Source organism: Plodia interpunctella, chromosome 27, assembly GCF_027563975.2.
Source record: "Plodia interpunctella isolate USDA-ARS_2022_Savannah chromosome 27, ilPloInte3.2, whole genome shotgun sequence".
Taxonomy (NCBI): Eukaryota; Metazoa; Arthropoda; class Insecta; order Lepidoptera; family Pyralidae; genus Plodia; species Plodia interpunctella.
Window position 1 is genome coordinate 3,772,408 of NC_071320.1, and position 19,329 is coordinate 3,791,736.

The 19,329-nt window shown below is 32.6% G+C and overlaps 3 protein-coding genes across 6 annotated transcripts in view; 1 reads left to right on the plus strand and 2 right to left on the minus strand.

The window, feature by feature from the left end:
• LOC128681447 (uncharacterized transporter YutK-like) overlaps positions 1-8,545 on the minus strand; it is a 30,822-nt gene extending 22,277 nt beyond the window's left edge. Inside the window, exon 1 of one of the 3 annotated variants that reach the window (XM_053765331.1) lies at positions 8,458-8,545. The gene's annotated coding sequence lies outside the window, so the exon portion shown is untranslated. Of the gene's footprint in view, positions 1-7,764; positions 8,029-8,457 lie in introns of those variants that run through there. The other 2 variants (XM_053765330.2, XM_053765332.2) reach the window with 2 other exon arrangements.
• Positions 907-4,987, plus strand: LOC128681446 (uncharacterized). Its single transcript, XM_053765329.2, has 2 exons — positions 907-1,161; positions 2,056-4,987. The coding sequence occupies exon 2, from the start codon at positions 2,060-2,062 to the stop codon at positions 4,532-4,534; it is 2,475 nt and encodes an 824-aa protein (XP_053621304.1). The 5' UTR covers positions 907-1,161; positions 2,056-2,059; the 3' UTR covers positions 4,535-4,987.
• Positions 8,546-11,944: 3,399 nt separating the features above from the next.
• Positions 11,945-19,329, minus strand: part of didum (dilute class unconventional myosin) — a 51,941-nt gene continuing 44,556 nt past the window's right edge. Inside the window, exons 39-42 of one of the 2 annotated variants that reach the window (XR_008406016.2) lie at positions 18,566-18,697; positions 17,186-17,302; positions 15,356-16,694; positions 11,945-15,306 (exon numbers count right to left, since the gene is read on the minus strand). Coding sequence is in view for 1 of the 2 variants with exons in the window: in XM_053765292.2 (XP_053621267.1) it covers positions 16,566-16,694; positions 17,186-17,302; positions 18,566-18,697 (378 nt within the window). In the remaining variant the exon portion in view is untranslated. Of the gene's footprint in view, positions 16,695-17,185; positions 17,303-18,565; positions 18,698-19,329 lie in introns of both variants that reach the window. The other variant, XM_053765292.2, reaches the window with a different exon arrangement.

The window sequence follows — 19,329 nt, forward strand, 5'->3', positions numbered from 1 at the left end:
TCTGATTCGGGAGTTTATCATAACACTAAAGCTGACACAAATGTAGGTCCCTAAAGAGTGTTTAGTTGGACAGATCATCAGAGAAACCTATTCGAAAAAAACCCCTTTGCAACGAGACTACATATTTATTAATGTTGTAAATAATAATATAAAGTTGAATCCTGTACTTCCTACTAATATTATAAATGCGAAAGTTTGTGAGGATGTATGTGTAGGTAAGTTTGCTACTCTCTCACGCAAAATCTATTGGACGGATTACGAAATTTGGTACACGGGTAGAATATAATCTGGAATAACACATAGGGCACTTTTAAATCCGAAATTCCCACGGTAGCAAAGTCTTTATATAAATTTACAAACATAAATGTATCTTGCACAAACGTCATATTTTTAAAACATTTTTTTAATTCAAAATCACAATCACCAAATTTTTTTACTCACTCTCTATCAACAACGACCCGACCGACGAGCGCAGGGGATAGCTAAGGTATCTACGTTAAGGTCCGTGTTACATCAATGATTTCCTAAATGTAACATTTTTCGTGTATCCTGGGCAGTTTTATTTGATTGCAGCCATTAATTACAGCACGTACTTATGTACATAACTACTGTTTATTATTTCCTTTGTAAACAGTTGATTGTTCCATATTGTATTGTTCACTTGTATGTTGGTATTAACAGCCAACCTGTTTGTAAACATAAAGATCTCAGCAATATAATAATGCGTTAAATACAGTGATGACAAATCTAATTAATAATTTGAATTGCTCAAATTATGGGCAGAATCAACCTAAATCGAATACCTATTTATTTAATGCGTTTTGGCGCCAAAACAAAATCCATGTCGTATATATGTAGTGTTGTCCAAAGAGTGCAAGAACAAGTAGAAGCCATTCTTGATGACAGATATAACGTAAAAGCTCCTATTAACGACCCCCTAAAATGTGTACTCTATTAACGATCTAATTTTTAAATCACTCATATTAGACATAATATAGGGTTCCAGAAAAGTCATACCTTAAAAATTAGTAACGTATTTTTGTTGGACAACAAAAAGAGTAAAGTTTGTGTGTTTAAATAGCCAGTGAAAAAAGTAATTTGACAGTAAGTGGGACGCGCCCGAAGCGGACGCACGTTTCATAGTGTCGCGTCTCCAGCCACGTAAGTACACCTAAATATTACTTAAGGAAAATAACACACTAAAAATGGATTTGCCTTCTTGCTATCACATTACAACTGTAACGTATATATTCGTTATCTAAACTAACTCTTAATAATAATACTTTTTATTGGTTTTTGTGTTATAAAATCATGTTTTAATTTAAGGTGGTAATAGAATCCAAATTTCAAAACTTGATTCTAATAACGACCCATGGCGTTGTTAAATTTTGAGAACATTAAAGTTTTTAAAAAAATTATCTATTATAAACTACCTCATTTGATTTGATTTTTTTCTTGTTCAATTCTTAAAATTATTTTACTTCTTTAGATCTATTAACGACAAAGCTATTTCTTAAAGTTTTTGTGTAAAACTCGATTCAACGTTAGACAATATCCCTATTATTATAATGATATTATACTAAAATAACTGATATTATCTGAATTAAAGACTAACTGACATTAAAAGAAATAATATAGCAATGAGATCGAATTTAACAGTATTCCATAAAGCGGATATTTTATCTGTTTATTATTAATTTTATTGGTCGCTAATAGAATATTGTAACCTTCATACTTGATTCTATTACCGACTCACAGTTGTGGCGATATTTTTGGTAATATTACAGTACACAAAAACAAAATGTATATTTTTGAACAAATTGGCTTATTTTTTGCATACGTGACGTTTTGAGAGATTTTGTCACAGGACATATTATTAATGTAAAATAATATTTGCTATCCAGTTTCATTCACGGCTTCATGGCATTGGCTGTATTTCATATGTTTTCAAATCAAATAAAAAAGGCGGGACGGAATGGGGCTATGTAACTTTTTAAAGCTTCTTTCGAAGAATTAAATTCTATATCTCTTTAAAAATATTGTGTTCTTTTATAGAATCATGGAGCCGCAGAAGCGCAAGCAGTACGCCTCTGCTCAACTAGAAGCTGCGCTTCTAGCTATAAATGAAGGTACCAGCATATACGAAGCTTCAAAAACCTATGGCATACCGAGGACAACTCTGCGTGACAAGAGAAATAATAAATATATAAATGAACATTGTGGAAAACAAACAGTTTTAACGAAGGAGGAAGAAAAAAGACTGGTAGACTGGATTTTTTATCTCGGGAAGTCAGGTTTTCCTGTAACTAAGGATCAATTGTTGGAAACAGTAGCAAAATTGGTGGAAAACTTAAATCGCTCTAATCCTTTTAAAGATGGTGTTCCCGGAAAAGGATGGTTTCTTAAGTTTATGGCGAGGCATCCTACCATTTCAAGGCGAATTACTCAGAATTTGCCTACAAGCCGTTCACATATTACAGAGGAAGCTGTAAGAGCATGGTTCAATCGAGTACATAGTTATTTTGAACAAAATAACCTTCTTGATGTTTTGGAAGATCCTAGTCGGATTTTTAATTGTGATGAGACCGGATTCTTTTTGTGTCCGAAAGGAAAACAAGTTCTTGTCCGAAGAGGCAGCAAGAAAGTATATAGTAGAGTGGCCAATGACGAAAAGGAGTGTTTAACAGTGCTAGTAAATGTGTCTGCAGATGCTGCAATAGCACCTCCCATGGTCTTATATCCATACAAGCGTTTACCAAAAAACATTGTTCCAACTGTACCATCTGGATGGGGTATCGGTCACACTGAGTCAGGATGGATGAATATGGCCGCATTTTATGAGTACATTGCCAATTGCTTTTATCCCTGGCTGATTCAGCATAACATACAATTTCCTGTAGCTTTATTTCTCGACGGTCACACTTCTCATATATCACTCCCTCTGACAGTTTTTTGCAAAGAAAAGGGAATAATCCTAATAGCATTATTACCTAATGCAACGCATGTTCTTCAACCCTTAGACGTTTCTGTATTCAGACCCGTGAAAGGAACTTGGAGAACCGTTGTTCATGATTTTAGAGTTCAAAACAACTTTGCAAAATTAAGACGAATAGATTTTGCACCTCAAGTGGATATTTGCTTAAAAAATACTCTTGTATCACAAACAATTAAGAATGGATTCCAATGTTGTGGATTATATCCCTTTGGACCTGATAATGTAAATTATGATAAACTTTTGACAAAAAACGCTAATGCAACAAGTGAAGAAAGTGGAGACAATGCAGATGATATTAGTAGCCATGGATCGAGTACTGTTACAGGCAATGAGAAATCTGTCGACGATACAGAAAAGTTTAAACAGCAGTTTGAACGTCGCTTATCACCTGAAGTTCTCCTAATGTTCCAAAAATCGGGATCGGTATGGAATGGCGATGAGACTTACAAAAAATTATTTGAGTTTTGGAGGGATATTAATCCTATCGACAATACACCTTTACAACAAACTTTCGATAACAATTTAGAATTGGGTGATACCACGCTTGTCAACAATATTGGTGAAGAAGAGACGTTGACTTATGAAGTCAGTGCAAGTGGATGTCTTGTTCCAAACCGTTTTAATACCGTTTCTAATAATGTTTTAATGTTTCCCATGGACGAATTGCTATCTCCAATTATATCTAAAGAATCGGATACCATATCTTTATTGAGCACTCAGCCTGAATCGAATCTTTTGGAATATGTTAATGAGATACCCCCCAAAACAATTACTACTTCAACTGATTGCGTCAAAGAGTTAAACAGTGAAGATCACAATGCAAGAACATCAACTCCTAAACAATCCAATAAAAACTTTAGTGATGAACCTATGCTACTACTGAATAAAAGTCATAGTGACGACACATTGTTCACTACAGTTAATAATGAAACGCCATGTAAGTCAATCCAAAATTCTAGTCATTCAAGGTTTATACCAAAAGAGCTCAATCTTACAACTCCTTTTAAAAATGCTCTATTCTTTCCTAAAGTTGACACTAAATCAAATAAAAGAGTTTCCAAAAAAATTACACCAACTGTTGCAATATCAGATGAGTTCATGGAATACCAGAAAAAAGCAGAAGAGAAAAAAGCACAGGAAGAAGAAAAGAAAAAAATACGGAAAGAAAAATTACAAAGAAATAAAATAGAAAGAGAAAAGAAACAAGCAGATCTTAGGAAGGCAAAAGAAAGGAAAAATATGGGAGCTGTGTCTAAACCAACAAGTGTGAGAAAACATAATACATCAAAAGCGTTGGAAATACGTCGTAATACGACGTCAAGTTCAGAATCTGAATCTGACTCAGTATTAATCCCACGACAAAATAATTACAAAGTGAAAACTAAAAATGCAATACATTCAGGTTATGCTTCAACATCAGCTAGAGTTCTTCCAAATACATCATCATCTGATAATGATGAGTTACATGTACCAAAAACTGTTTCGTATAAACGACATATTATTTTTCCATCTGACTCTGAATCTGATAATATTTTTTAAAACTACTTTATTTGAATTTGCAAACGTTGATTACTGTCTCTCTCTCTTCTCTCTTCTCCTAGCCTTATTAATCCCAAGCATCTTGGGGTCGGCTTCTGTATTGAGCGAATTATAAATGTGTGTACCTATTATAAAGGTATTTTGTGATTGTATTACAGGTAAAAATATTTTTGTTACTGATTTATAATATTTAATTAGTATGTAGGTAATTAAAAAGTAAGCATTTAATTATATGAAGACTGTTTTCTGAGGCTGATTATATTTTTTATTAATTAAAATAACAAAAAATAAGTGCTCTAAGCGTTGCAATAAATAATTATGTTCATATTGTAATAATGTTGATCTCATAACTATTGTTATTATATAATAAATACCTTAAAAACGTTTTTTTATTTTATTTAATAGTATAGAAGAAGTGACAACTTCGTAGCGGTCGGTAAAAGAAGTAGAAAAATCGGTAATAGAATCTTGCCGCATTCTATGGGTCGGTAATAGAATCAACTACTCTTTTGGATTAAATAATTATTTAGTAACTATTGTGTTATTGAATATTGAATTTAAGTACTGAATTGCAAAGAATACTTCGTTGAGATTAATTATAAATTATAACATCTTTCCTAACATAACAGCTTATATCAATTTTTTAAAAGTGAATCATAAGACAGCTAAAACTGGCGGTAATAGGAGCATTTACGTTATGAATGACACTTTTTTTATACACTTCATTATTTACAATGGGAAGATACAAATCATTTTTATATAAATTTCTTTGGTTATCTCTGAGATCCATTTTTTTTCTAAAATATAACTTGTTATTTTGAACAAATACACATAATTCAAGTATATAGATATTAGTTAATGTTAAATAGCCCTTTTCTTTAAATGTATTTCGTAATGTGTCATCTGCATACAAGTTATGTATTATGCGTATACATCTTTTTTGAAGCAGGAAAGTGGAATTTACATTAACAGAATTCCCCCAATAGATAATTCCATATGTGAGGTAAGGAAAAACATTTAAAAAAACAAAAAGTATGCAGTTCGGGCAACTTCAGCTGAAGAGCTTTCAGCAAGTATCGAAAGAGCGTAACAGTAACTGGATATTGTTTTGTTAATTTTATCTATGTGCGCTTTCCAATTTAAGTTACAATCAATATTGACACCTAAAAAGTTTGTTTCGTTTACGTCTTCAATTTTTTTGTTAGTTTCATGAATATTTAAACTATATGGTTCCTTATTATAATTTCTAAACTGTATTATTTTTGTTTTTGTTGAATTTACTGTTAAGTTTATAGATTTAAGCCAATTTACTGTACTATTTAATGTCTTGTTGATTTCTTCTTCAAATTTGTTTTTATCTTTAGTTGTATCAGATATGAATAGAGTTGCATCATCTGCAAACACGACGCACTTGTGTTGTGTAATGGATGGAAGTTCATTAACGTAAATAAGGAATAGGAGTGGACCAAGTATACTACCCTGAGGAACGCCGAGAAGAATTTTAGCCTGGTCAGATTTGACTTCCTCTATTGTTTTGCTGATAGGATTATACTTGTCAATGACTACTATTTGTTTACGGTTGCTTAGATATGATTGAATTAAATAAAGTGATAAGCCTCGGATCCCTAGATTTTCCAATTGTTTAAGAAGAATGTTATGTTGTACGCAATCAAAAGCATGAGACATATCTAAAAACAAGCCTACACACATTGATTTCTTATTTAATGTGTCCCAAATATCTTTTAAAATTTTAAATATGGCAGTACTTGTGTTTTTATTTTTTTGAAATCCGAACTGGTTTTGATTTATTATATATTTTTTTTCAAAAAAGCTCTGAAGTCTCACCAGAATCACTTTTTCAAATATTTTTGAAAAACATGACAAAAGAGAAATGGGCCTGTAATTGGCAATGTCGTTTTTGGGACCCTTTTTGTGAAGAGGCTTAACTTTGGATAACTTTAAATTATCAGGAAATGTTCCTGATTCTATCATTAAATTAACGAGGTAAAGTAAAGGATCAAGTATATAGTTTAGAGATTTTTTGATAATTTGTATTGGTATGTTATCCTACCCACAGCTTTTTTTGTTTTTAAAATTCATGATTATAGTTCTTAATTCATCTGAATTTACAGGTTTTAAATATATACTTTTACTTTGGTGCATCAGTGTGTTGGGTGTATATGTCATAGATGAAATATTGTGCAAGTTGTTATGAACAAAATAATCATTGAATGATTCAGCAATAATAGTAGGGTCATGAATACTAATATTATTTAATACTATATTTTCGACGGTGTTTTTTATATTATTTGTAGGAGTTGTATATTGATTGATTAGGGACCAGGTGGCTTTATTTTTATTATCATATTCTTTTATAAATTGTATGTTTTGGTTTTGTTTAGATTTGCGAATAATTGATTTTAATAGTGAACAATATTTTTTGTACCGTCCATTAAGTTGGACATCATTTGTTTTAATTATCTCTTTATGCATTAATCTTTTATTTTTACTTGCAATTTACTTGTATGATTCTCAACTCGGGTGATTAACGCCCTCGACTACGTCTCGGGCTTAATACGTCACCCTCGTTGAAATCCGTTACTCTTGCCTCAGTGAACAATGTACTATGGCATCGCATATATAAAAAAATATGACTGTGTCATCTCAGTAAGTACATCTTCGAAAACCTACTTATTTTTGTTAAATCTAACTTAAACCTGTATAAAACATTGAGCGATGTTAACAGTGTAAACACTCGTAATAGGCATAAACTTTGTATGAACAGATTCAGACTTAAAAAAGTTAGGCGGTCTTTAGTGGGTCAAAGTGTAAAATTGTTCAATAAACTCCCTGTAGAACTATTAACTTGCCAATGCCAAAATTTAAATGATTTATATTAAAAATACTTTGATGGTTAATGCTTATTATACAATTAGCGACTATTCAAATAATAAAAAAAACTTGAACCCTTCCTAAAACTTCTACCTCTTACACTTGATCTTACCTTTTTATAATTATTATTATTTTATTTGACATGTTTAATGCATATATTTTGACTTTACTTGTAAATTATGATCTTCAAGTGTCTGAAAGTGACATATCTATTATGTTAGATCATAATCGTTTTTATTTTGATTTGATTTTATACCTACCGAGTCAGGTAGTTTTTTAGTTATCAAATATATAAAAATAGCTATTAAAGTTGCCACTTTTATAGGTACTTTACATACCCTTGAAATCGGCTACGTCCAAATTCGAGTTTCCGTCCTTGTTTTAAAAAATTATAACTACGTAGGTGTACCATAAACTATTTTTATCTCTATAAAAAGATATTTAAAAAAAACACTTAAAAATCCAGCACGTCACTAAATTACTTCTGAAGTTTCATCTAAAAAGGAATCGAGTTTAAATTTGAAAATTCGAATGCGGCAGTTTTATATCAAAATGGCGACCGCGCGTATCGCTCCACCGCGTACGACAGTCATACTGAACTCAACATTATCCTCAAGGCAATTTATAAACATTGTTTATTGCGACACACTCCATTCAGCCTTATTTACATGAGCTGAGATACTATCTATGTAAAAGGGGTGTGGTTTTAACTTATCTCGTATAAATTATACCTAACTGTAGTTACAACATAGCGAGCGTTCATGTCGGTCGAGACTCGGGACTCCCGAGTCGGGAGAGTTAGAAATGATTCTACATACCTAAGTATCCTTTTAGTCTTAGCTAAATAACATTCATTCGAAAATCTAATGCGAAAATTTAGTACTTATGTACTTACCTAACAAAAACAAAAGAATTAACTACACGTAAAAATATAGGTAACTTCCGAGACAGTTTCCACCTGAAATTAGATGATGATGGAGCCGTTTCGGCAACTAAGTTTGGATTTTTGTGTTTTGGGACCAGCTACTTACCTCTTTGACAATTTAAACCTTTTTTCTGTCTTCTTGTACAAACCACCGTCGCCGTGGTCCGTCCACAGATTAACATAATGGTATTACCTAACAAAAACAAGAATTATCAATTTTCGGTAGGTATACAGGTAAGGACATTAATATATTCTTCTTATATGAAGATATTCGGAACTAAAAGATACAAAAGACTTTGCTTACCCCTTATAATACAACATTATGAAGTAAATAAGAAAAACTACAGACGACGGCTGTATGGGCTTAGATCCCTTTGCCTTTCCACATGGATAAACGAAACAAAAAAAGAAATCTGTGGGTCCGTCAAAAGTCAGTTTTGATAACGTTTCCGGACACTAGCCTAGCCCAATGGCCTAGCCAGGCGTTGCCTTGCCAGAACAAAACTGAGCTTGGACTTTTCCCGGGTCCTTTACAGCTGTTAAGCGTCGGAACCCAGGGTCAGCTTTCTAACATTTCAATATTTTATTGCATGCACAAAGTTGACGTCGACTTATAAACAGTTTGTATTAATTTTATTATTGCCGGCTATATTTTTTCAGTGCCGGCTACCTAAGAGCCACGCCTCACGCTCAGTCATGTTTCGTTGCGACGACGCTGAACGTTGTTGAGACTGACGTGCGTTGACGTACGTCGAAGCTCCATACAATTTCTGCGTTGTTCTTCGTTGTGTGACTTCAAAATTGCTACAGAATTTAGTACATATAAAATGACGGAGCGCAACTGAACAATGGGTAATGGTTTTAAACCTAATTAGACCGGATATTGCAATACTTGGGTTGAGATTATATCACTGGTATCTATATGTATATATACATATAATAAGTTAATTAATCAGATAAAACACAAATTATCAAAGACAGACTATCTGTTGTATCGCACGTGGTCGAATTTTTGACAAATTAATACAAATTAATAAGGTTACAGAAGTTTAACCAGAGGCAGACCTTGGTGCCAAGGTCGTCTGCACCTCACTCTCAGTGCCGGATTACCAATGTAGTAGGAGGCAGCAAATTCTGCGCCTGTGCTCAAGAAAAAACACAAATATAAAAACAATAAATATTCTCAAAGTGAGCGTTGGCCACACTGTAATTATATAGGTAGCTGTATATAATTATGTTGCAAGTTAGCAATATCATAATACTTACAGGGGGAATCCCCAATATTGTTTACGATTCGAGCTGTTTGTATAACCCGACAATGTTGTTATTTCTAAATTTGCATGCATTAAATCACGAAAAGCCTTTTTTGTAAATGTTCTATTTTATTTACATCCTAAATTACAGTAGGCAATGTATAACTTTAGGGCACTGCTCACTCTTGTCTTATCTATTTCTGTCGCCAAACAGCAGCGCTTGCGTTGAAGTGTTCCAGTATGAAGGGTGAGAGAGAGATGCAGTGTGATTACAGGGTGCTGTGGCAAAAGATCCTAGAGACCCCTGGGAGGCTTGCTTTATGTTACCACGGAGCACGTCATTGCGTCCACACATTCTCTATTCATATCCATTTATTTCAAAAACGATACAGCATTGTGTGGAAATATTAAAACAACAAAAACAGACAATATTACACAACAAAAAAAAAAGAAAATCAATAATTTAAAAAAATATATATACAATAATAAATTTGTGTCAGATAAACTTTTTACTGAACTCTCTGCTCTCTGGAAGTTTATTAAAAAAATCTTATTGCCTGAAAATGTGAGCAATGATTTACCACTAACAGCTAGGGCATTACTTTTAATGAGAATGTTCTTTTTTTACACGATGCGGGAAAAGAGGCAGCATATGAACGTTAGTAACGTGCTACGTGTTTGTATGTTTTGTGGTAGACCTTCTGTTTCTCATCTGTATTCTCGTTAATTTAGACAAAATTATCGATATTTAATTTGACTGTAATTTAGATAACACGTTATATACCAACTCTGCGTATAATTGACGTACATATAACAAATTCAGATTAAGTATGTATCTGATATTGAAAGGGATTTTTTTTATTCTTACCTATTACGGCGTTGTTGCTGAGGCTTTCACGAATCGATTATATTAATTATATATATAGATATATAGCAAAATAAGATATAGGTATGCCTATTTAGTTAGATAGCTAATCATAATCATGGACTAACAGATGTTTAGACGTTCGATGTACTGAGCTAAGTAGGTAGTTTTATTTTGCTAAAATTTGTGTACAGTCAATAGCACATTAAGCTATCCAAAATCAATGCTGATTCGATAAATTATTATCGGCAATTTTCTCTAAATAGGAACTCACATTATAGAAAAAAACACGTCAACAACATCAAAACAAACATCATAATTTTACTAACTGGGCTGCAGTTCTCAGAGCGTTTCGACCGCTGCGGCCGCGCTGTCATTACGTCAATTGTCTTGAAGAAGGAATCATTTCCAAAATCAATCATTCCAAAAATAGACATTAATACACAGGTATAGATTAATTATTTTAAAGGCAGATAGTGAAACTAAATATTTTCTTTGTTAAAATTTTGTAAATTATAAGACAGCGCGGCCGCAGTGTACGAAGCGCTCTGAGGACCACCAACTACCTAAGTACATTACATACAAACTGCGTTTAAAATAATTTAATATCAATTTGAGATAAGTAGGTACCATCGAAATTTTGGTTCATTGACTTGCGTTCTTCGTAATTTTGACTTTCCAGCTAACTTAAAAACAGGACGAGATGTGAGCAGGTGATCATTAACTGAACTGGATTTGAAACTGGTCAAAAACCTTAACGCATCGTTAAAAATATAAATGTACCTAAGTCGCGGTTATCGGCTAAGTTGTAACTTTTAAATGACCTCGGGAACAGTTTTTTCTTCGTACTAAAATGGGATTGGGATACTTAGTTGAAATAAAATATCCATATCTAGCGCATTTAAAATAAACACAGCGCCATCTAGTGTTTTTATTACAAAGTTTATTTTATTAGCATTTAGCGCCACCTAAAATAGAATACAGGTTTTTCGCAAATCACACGGGAACATGTTTTTTTCCGGGATGAAAGGTACCCTATGTCCTTCTATATACTCTTATTATATATGCGAAATTTTAAGAAGATTGGCCGAGTAGATAACTTACTTTGGCACTTATAATATTAGTTGGTAAGTTGGGATTGGTCTATATGTCCGTGACAAACTCCAGTGTTTAGCGGCCACGTTTTGCGTAGACCTGCAAATTACGTAGGGAACAAATGTCTAGCTATGCCGCTAAGGCCCTGGCAGAAAGTAAACCCAAGAAGTACTGGCTTGATGTCGTCAAGCAAGATATGCGTGACAATGGTCTGACAAATAGGGATGCCGGCGACCGTGCCAAGAAAACGTAGGAAGCGAATCCTGGGCTCCGACGCTCATCGGCTGAGAAGGTACCGCGAAAATGCGCATACGAGATAGAGAGAAAGTAGATATAATACCCCGCCGTAGTCAGTGTTTTGTCAGCGATTTAAAAAGGGCTAAAATGACTACAGTATTTATTTCAAATAATAAATTATTTATTTTCCAACACATTTTAAAGTAAACAAGTACACTTAACAAATAATAATACATTTCAATGCTTAGTTTTTCAATTTATTTATTTATTATGCATTAAATACACCATCAAAGATAAATAAATTAATAGATATGCAAGGTATTGCTTACATTCTCAAAAGGAACGGAAGAGATCAACATTAAGTACATAACACTTGGAAACAAACAATTATAGATTGCGTGATTTTTTTAAACATTATGGAAAGTGACAAATACTGTCTGTCGAGAGGGAAATTTTGCCATTGCAACACCAAATAAAACGGTCAAGATTGGCTGATAAACACCCAGTGTTGCCAGCCGACAGGAGACAGTGTCCTCATTTATTTTTTTCACTTTCTTGACAGACTGTAGTTTGCCCTGAATATTTTATTTTATATTTGCATATACAATGTCATATCCAATTTTTGTATATGTGTTTGTAATATACTCTGTACTACTGTAATATATAATGATTTCATATCATGTACAATTTAAGAGCAACTTAGGTATTATATGTCCCAAATTTTTTTTTCAAAACATTGTATATAGTTTGTACAAAAAAATTGATATTACAACAATACATGGTTAGTATGTAATATGGATTTTGTACTTTAAATTAAAAAGACATGTCACGATTTTTTTCAAGTATCTAAACGATTAGGGTATAGTATGATCGACTGAATTTGCTCTTAAAAATTGTACTTAATTCGAAATCTAGATAATATTGAGCACTATAATTACAAAAAAATAAATAACAGCCATTTTAACAATTTCTCTTCATTCATAAATATTCTAATTTCTATAGCCAATATATAGTTATAGATAATATAAAATTCTTTAACATAAAGCTCATTGATATTGGAGGCTTATTAATAAATTGACAGATAACAATTTTTAAAACATTTATATAATTTTTGGGAATATAATTCAACAGCGAATTCATAACTTGAGCAGCCTACAGCCTACATATAATTTTGCGGGTTTATTATTAAAGACATCGGCACACTAGCGCCGCCGATGAAACATTGCTATATTTAAGGCCTGTCGTACCACTTTCTCGTAAAATATCATATTAACCAATTAAGGTTCGTGCTAAGCCCCGTAATATATACGTAGTAATGTGTTGAAACACATATATACCCGAAAATTTAAATAAACACGTAATCTGACAGATAAACGTAACTTTTATTCTACGACTGATTGACTGACGTGATTCGGTAGTTTTTTTATATATAAAAAAAATACAAACTCTATGTTATATATATATAATAGCCAAGCAATAGGAGACAGTGCAGTAGCGTTATGTAGCGGAATCGAACATAGAGTTAAGTCTTATAGAAACGACATTAAAACTAAAGAAAGGAAAATTGTTGTATTTATTACGTTTAGACAAAAGTCGTAGAACAAAAGATGTTAGTCTCTATGTACCTTATGCGCCTTTGAAAGGTTATACGTTAGATACCAGTAACCCTGTACATATGTGATCGTCCAAATCAAAAGGGACCTTATCGCGGCTGGCAGTTAGGTCTTTATTGCCGTTGTTGGAATACAAAACAACGGCAATAATGGCGTAAGTGCCAGGCGCCATAAGGTCCATTTTAATTTGGACGACCACATATATTTTATATTATACACAGGCAACTACCCTATCCTAACATACATTCGGTAAAATACAATCATGTAAATAGCTTTTATGAAACTAAATTTGCCTAAAAAAATACTTCTAGATATAACACTTTCGACCTTCCGTCGAGGACACAAGGTCGATAGTTGTATACTATAGATGTACATTCGTATATATTTAACTATGAGCTGTAAGCACCTAACATATGGTAACAATGTTAAAACTCTTCATTTTTGTTTTAAAAATAATTGCAAATATTTTGTATATCGATAATACTGTTGAATAATATATTTCAGAGAACTATAAAATGTACAAAAAAAATTAGTATTAGGATCACTTCGTTGATCGTCTGTCAGTCCGTCTGTCTGTCTGTCAAGACCCTTTTTCTCAGGAATGCATAGCTCTCTTTCTCTTTTAGCGATTTCACGGTTTCTTGCTCCATTGAGTGCGCCAAGATCGCGTAGAGGTATCAAGTTGAAATTTACAATGAATACTCGCGTCTACGGTCATATTTAGCTGTGAAAATACCAAAATTGCAAGTTAACGCGATCAAAAGATAACATTTCGATTTCACAAAGGACTCAAAACCTATAAAGTATTTCCCGTTGACCTAAAATTATAAAATTTTGCAAGTAAAAGAAAAATGTCGTAAAATTTATATACTTATTCTTATTGAGGCAATTGGTATTCCAGAAGAGTACAATTGAGAAATATATTTGTTAGTACAATTATTTTTTATACCTATATTTTTTTTAAATATCAATTTGCAATTATTTTCAAATTATCATACTATGACAATGCAATCTAACATCTAACTCAGTATATAAGTACTGTATATTACAAAAATTTTACTAATTGCAGTCGGTTTCGAATATGAAATTAATATAACAATATTATGCAACAGATTCAGCAATATGTTCCGTTCATATCATAAACCATAGTAAGTAGTGTAATACGTAAGAAAAAAATAATTATTTTTTTATATAATATAAATATGAATGAAACTGATATATCCAAAAAAAGTTTTTATCATTTTCAAATTTCTGCAATAAAAAAAAGAACTGTACTTTCCCCAAATTTCTACGCCGACTGTACTAATACTAAAATATTATTTTTAACACAGCAATAAAGGAATGTCAAATTTAATATTCTCTAATTATAATTATAATAATATGCATTTATAAATGTTAATTACCTTCGAACACTTGGTCAAGTATACGTTTGATATAACCATAATTATTATAAATATTCATATTAATTATAGTTATATAAAATCTTACGTTCCTACGGAAAGCAAAAATATTCAGTAAAAATAAATTTAAAAATTTCACGTAAAAAAATCTAATTAAATAATAACATCTATAATTTTAATAAAAAAAAATTTAACTTCGTTGATTCTTGAACTCTATAAATGTACAACAAAATATCATACAAAATACCAGAAAGCTAGTGAAACGAATGAAAAAATATATTTTTAGATGACCTGAAAAAAGAGAAGCCACTAGCTCCTGTGCTAAAAATCTGTGTAAATATTATATTTTCTCAATTTGTCTACATTATATTAAATACCAATAAAATAATATTTAAAAATAAAGCAAATACTGTCTCCTGCGTCTGCCATCTGAACGTGTATCTCAAAATGTACCTAACAGATTTTCATACCTAATAAGTTTTTTTTTTTTGGCTAAACAAATGGACGAAGCCGCGGCATAAATTAAACAAAATTCTAGAACTAAACATTATAAATGTAAAGTAACGATCAAAATTGAAAAAAAAAGTATTACCACATAATTATTAACAATATTTTTTCCACCATCCAGCTGGCAGACTGTGTATAATTGTAAACAATTGTGTGTAACAGCACAATGTGTAGTATAAATGATATGATAATGGCACTATCTAAAAAACATGGCAAAATGGAATGTAAATTTCGTGGGAAATGTTTTAAGAAAAAATAATCATTTGTATATAATTCATAAATAATACATTTTATAAATAAATAGTAAACTTAAAACAAAATTTCTCGCGTCATTGCCCGAGAAACAATTAATGTTATGGCTGCCAAAATATTTTTTACAAATATTTTTTTATTATTGTATTTTCGGAAATCAATAACTATTTATTACGATTCGATGAATAAGGAAAGACGTAGAAAAAGATGATTAATTACTCGACAACATTTCATTGAGAAAAAATTGCAAAAATAGCAAATAAAAACACAAAATTTACATCAAAACCTAGCTGTAACTTTGCATCTTTGAAAACGATTAACGAGAAACGAATTTCTTGATTTGGTTGTTTTTCTATGAGCTCTATAGTTTATAGCAAATATATCAATGAGAAATATATACAAAAGCTGAGAAAACTTTCGTAATTGCTACTATTAATAGAATTGTTTTATTTGCTTCTGGTTCTATTGATTAGTCAAATACAGGATTTTTTTTACCTACGCGGCACAAATTTTGTGAAACACGGAAGAAAAATCTGAGTTGGTATACAAAAAATCTATGTCAAAATATGACAAACATTTTTGAGCTCCCATACAAATTGGGTGAACAAATTGTTGGAAAGTCGATTTTTTTCTTATTTCAATGATTATATATTTTGGGAGTTGTTGTATTCCGTACTATATTGAAAAAATGTGTGCATTGAATAAAACATTACTCTGTATAGACCAGCATTCATGATCGGGCAACAAATAAACTATTTTATTTCATTAATATATTGATCGCGTTTCTACCATTTTTAATTAGAAATCAACAAATGTATATATATTTTGCTTGTCAATATATCCTTTTGGGACAGCCCTACGAGTATTTTTCACGAACAGTTTATCTTTTAGGATAAGTATACATTTCTTACTAATTCGTTAACCACTCTACAGCAAAAACTATGTGAGAAACACATGTTTCTCGTGGTTTTTGGCGAAAAACACAGGCATACTTAAATCTTGGTGAGCAAGCCGTCCAATTCCAACACCTCGGGCAGCTCAATGGCCTCGAGACGGATCGAGGACGGGTTGAACGGGAACTGCACGGAGAATATCAGCTTTGTGTCCATTAGGAGGTTTTGCTGTAACAAGAAATAACATATCCCATATTATAATTGGCACATGTTATTATAAAATTAATTATTTTTGACGGATCAAGTTTGAGCTTACGGACATTTGAATTCAGAAGCATTCGTGTTTACCTTATTCAAATTGTTCATCTTTACTTAAGTATATATAGCAGCGATTGTAACTATATTTGCAAACCATTCTATGGTAAGGTATGTGGAGTCTAAGTGATTTAAGATTTTATGTATCAATTTACACGTATTTATGCAAATAGAATATCATTTATCTTTATTTTTAATTACAGCCAACAGTTCTAGGTAGTTTAAACTCGGGTCGGACACAAAAACCTTTACGTTTAATTCGTGACCCAATATATGTCCAGGAAATGATAAATATGGATCTGGCCCTACCCCTCTGGCCTCTCAACCCTAAAGATGTACCATCTGTTAACACTGTATTCTTGCAAATAAATGTTGACTGATTGATCATGACAAGAATATATTACCGGTCCCTTCTCAGCGAGCGGGCCAGCCTTCTCCTGCATTTTCTTCTGGATCTCGTGAATGAACTCGCGGGTCACCTTCACTTCGTATTCCTCCGCTGGTGTGTACATATTCAGGATCTGTTTGAATTTAATATTAGAAAACATACACAGTATTACAATTTTCCATTGTGTGACAATGTCGTCACAGCTGACTAAATCTAAAACGGTAGCCACCAAAATCCGTTCTATCAACAGTGACCACATTATATAATATAATATTATAGAAAAATATAACACTATGTACTAAAATTCTTTAACTAGTGTGTGGCATGATTTGTTAAAACAATTTTTTATCATCGCAAAGGAATAACAGAAATTGATATACACGCGATGGTGGCGCTAGTGTGCACAGATCGCCGTAAACACGATACACTCGATACGTTTGTAAACATAGTGTTAGTTGTCCCACTCCTAGTGGGGAGGAGCTGCTGTTTTTAAGTAATATAAAAACATCAGCTCATAGTCGCATTCCTCATGGCTGAGTGTCGTGGTCATTACATGGAATGAAACACACGTAACAACTTTCTTGGCATTATTAATGGAGTGGTTTGCCATTGCCTTCTCCATTTCACACACAAGTTAATAATCAACCAGTGTGCAGGTTTCCTCACGATGTTTTTCCCTCACCGGAAGCAAGTGGTGGTCGATGAAAACTACTATACATGACTCAGATAGGTACAAACTCATGTGGCACGAGTATGATTCGAACCTGGGACCATTCGATCCTCAGGCGGGGGTGTTAACCATTACGCCATCATTTGACGATCTCTGTGGCGCAGTGGTAAAGTGTTTGCCTCTGAATCGAGAGGTTCCGGGTTCGATTCCCGGTTGTGTCATGATGGAAAATGATCTTTTTCTGATTGGCCCGAGTCTTGGATGTTTATCTATTGTTATAAAATATAGTAACGTTGAGTTAGTATCCCATAAAACAAGTCTTGAACTAACTTTGGGGCTAGCTCAATCTGTGTGGATTTGTCCTAATATATTGTAATATATTTATTTATTTATTACCGCTTCTCAAGTTTGTATATACTGGTTCACATACCAGTTTCTCGCAATATTTGTATTACGTACATAAACGGACGTCATTATATTTAAAGTAAATATTGTGAAGGAGAATATATAATTTTGAATTTGAATTGAAAAATGTATGATATAAATAACTTCTGAACGTAAAAAGTGCTTAAAACTAAGTCTATAGCCAACTTTCTGCGGGAACACAGCGCCTTAAGTCGAATTAAGTATTTTCTGCGGGGACGAAGCGCCTTAAGTCGAATAATAATAAGTCTTACGCCCTTAAGTTGAATAAAGTATTTATAATTTGAGGAGAGTGAGGTTTACCTTGCACACTTGCATGGCAGTGAGGTCGCAGCACATTTCCACAGTGCTCTGCACGTCGGCCATAGATTTGCGCGCTTGCAGCAACTGCACCGCTTGCGTTATAGGCTTGAGTACACCGAGGATCTCTTCCACCTGGATATGAAAAATGAGTGTTATATATGACAATAAATATGTATGTATGTTTGTTACTCTTTCACGCAAAATCTACTGGACGAATTGTTATGAAATTTGGTTACAAAAAATATTACCTCGAGTAACATATATACATAGTAATATACATATACTTTTTATCCGGAAATTCCCACGGGGGCGAAGCCCCTGGGCGCAGCTAGTGTTATAAATGCGAAAGTTTGTGAGTATGTATGTTTGTTACTCTCTCCAAAATACTAAAATGGGTTTGAACATTTGTATGATAATGTTGAAAACACTTAATTGGACTTAATTGGTTATCGCACAAAAAATATCGGTCCTAGAAATAGTAACGGCAAAAAATATATTATGCTGTCAGAAGTAAATATTCTAATATATACAGCGTTACTGGCATCAAACGCATAACCTCCTAAAGACTACTTGGGTACATCAAAACATAAGCAACTTAATCTATGACTTTTCGTGATTCGTAGTTTTTTTTTATATTAAAAAAAAATACGATCTAATTTGCTCTTCTACACATCTTAACTCTATGTAATAGCCGAGCAATACGAGACAGTACAGTAGCGATATGTAACGGAATCGAACATAGAGTTAACGTTTTATAGAAACGA

Coding starts and splice junctions, on each gene's coding strand:
- LOC128681446 (XM_053765329.2), top strand. CDS start 2,060: ATGGAGCCGCAGAAGCGCAAGCAGTACGCCTCTGCTCAACTAGAAGCT.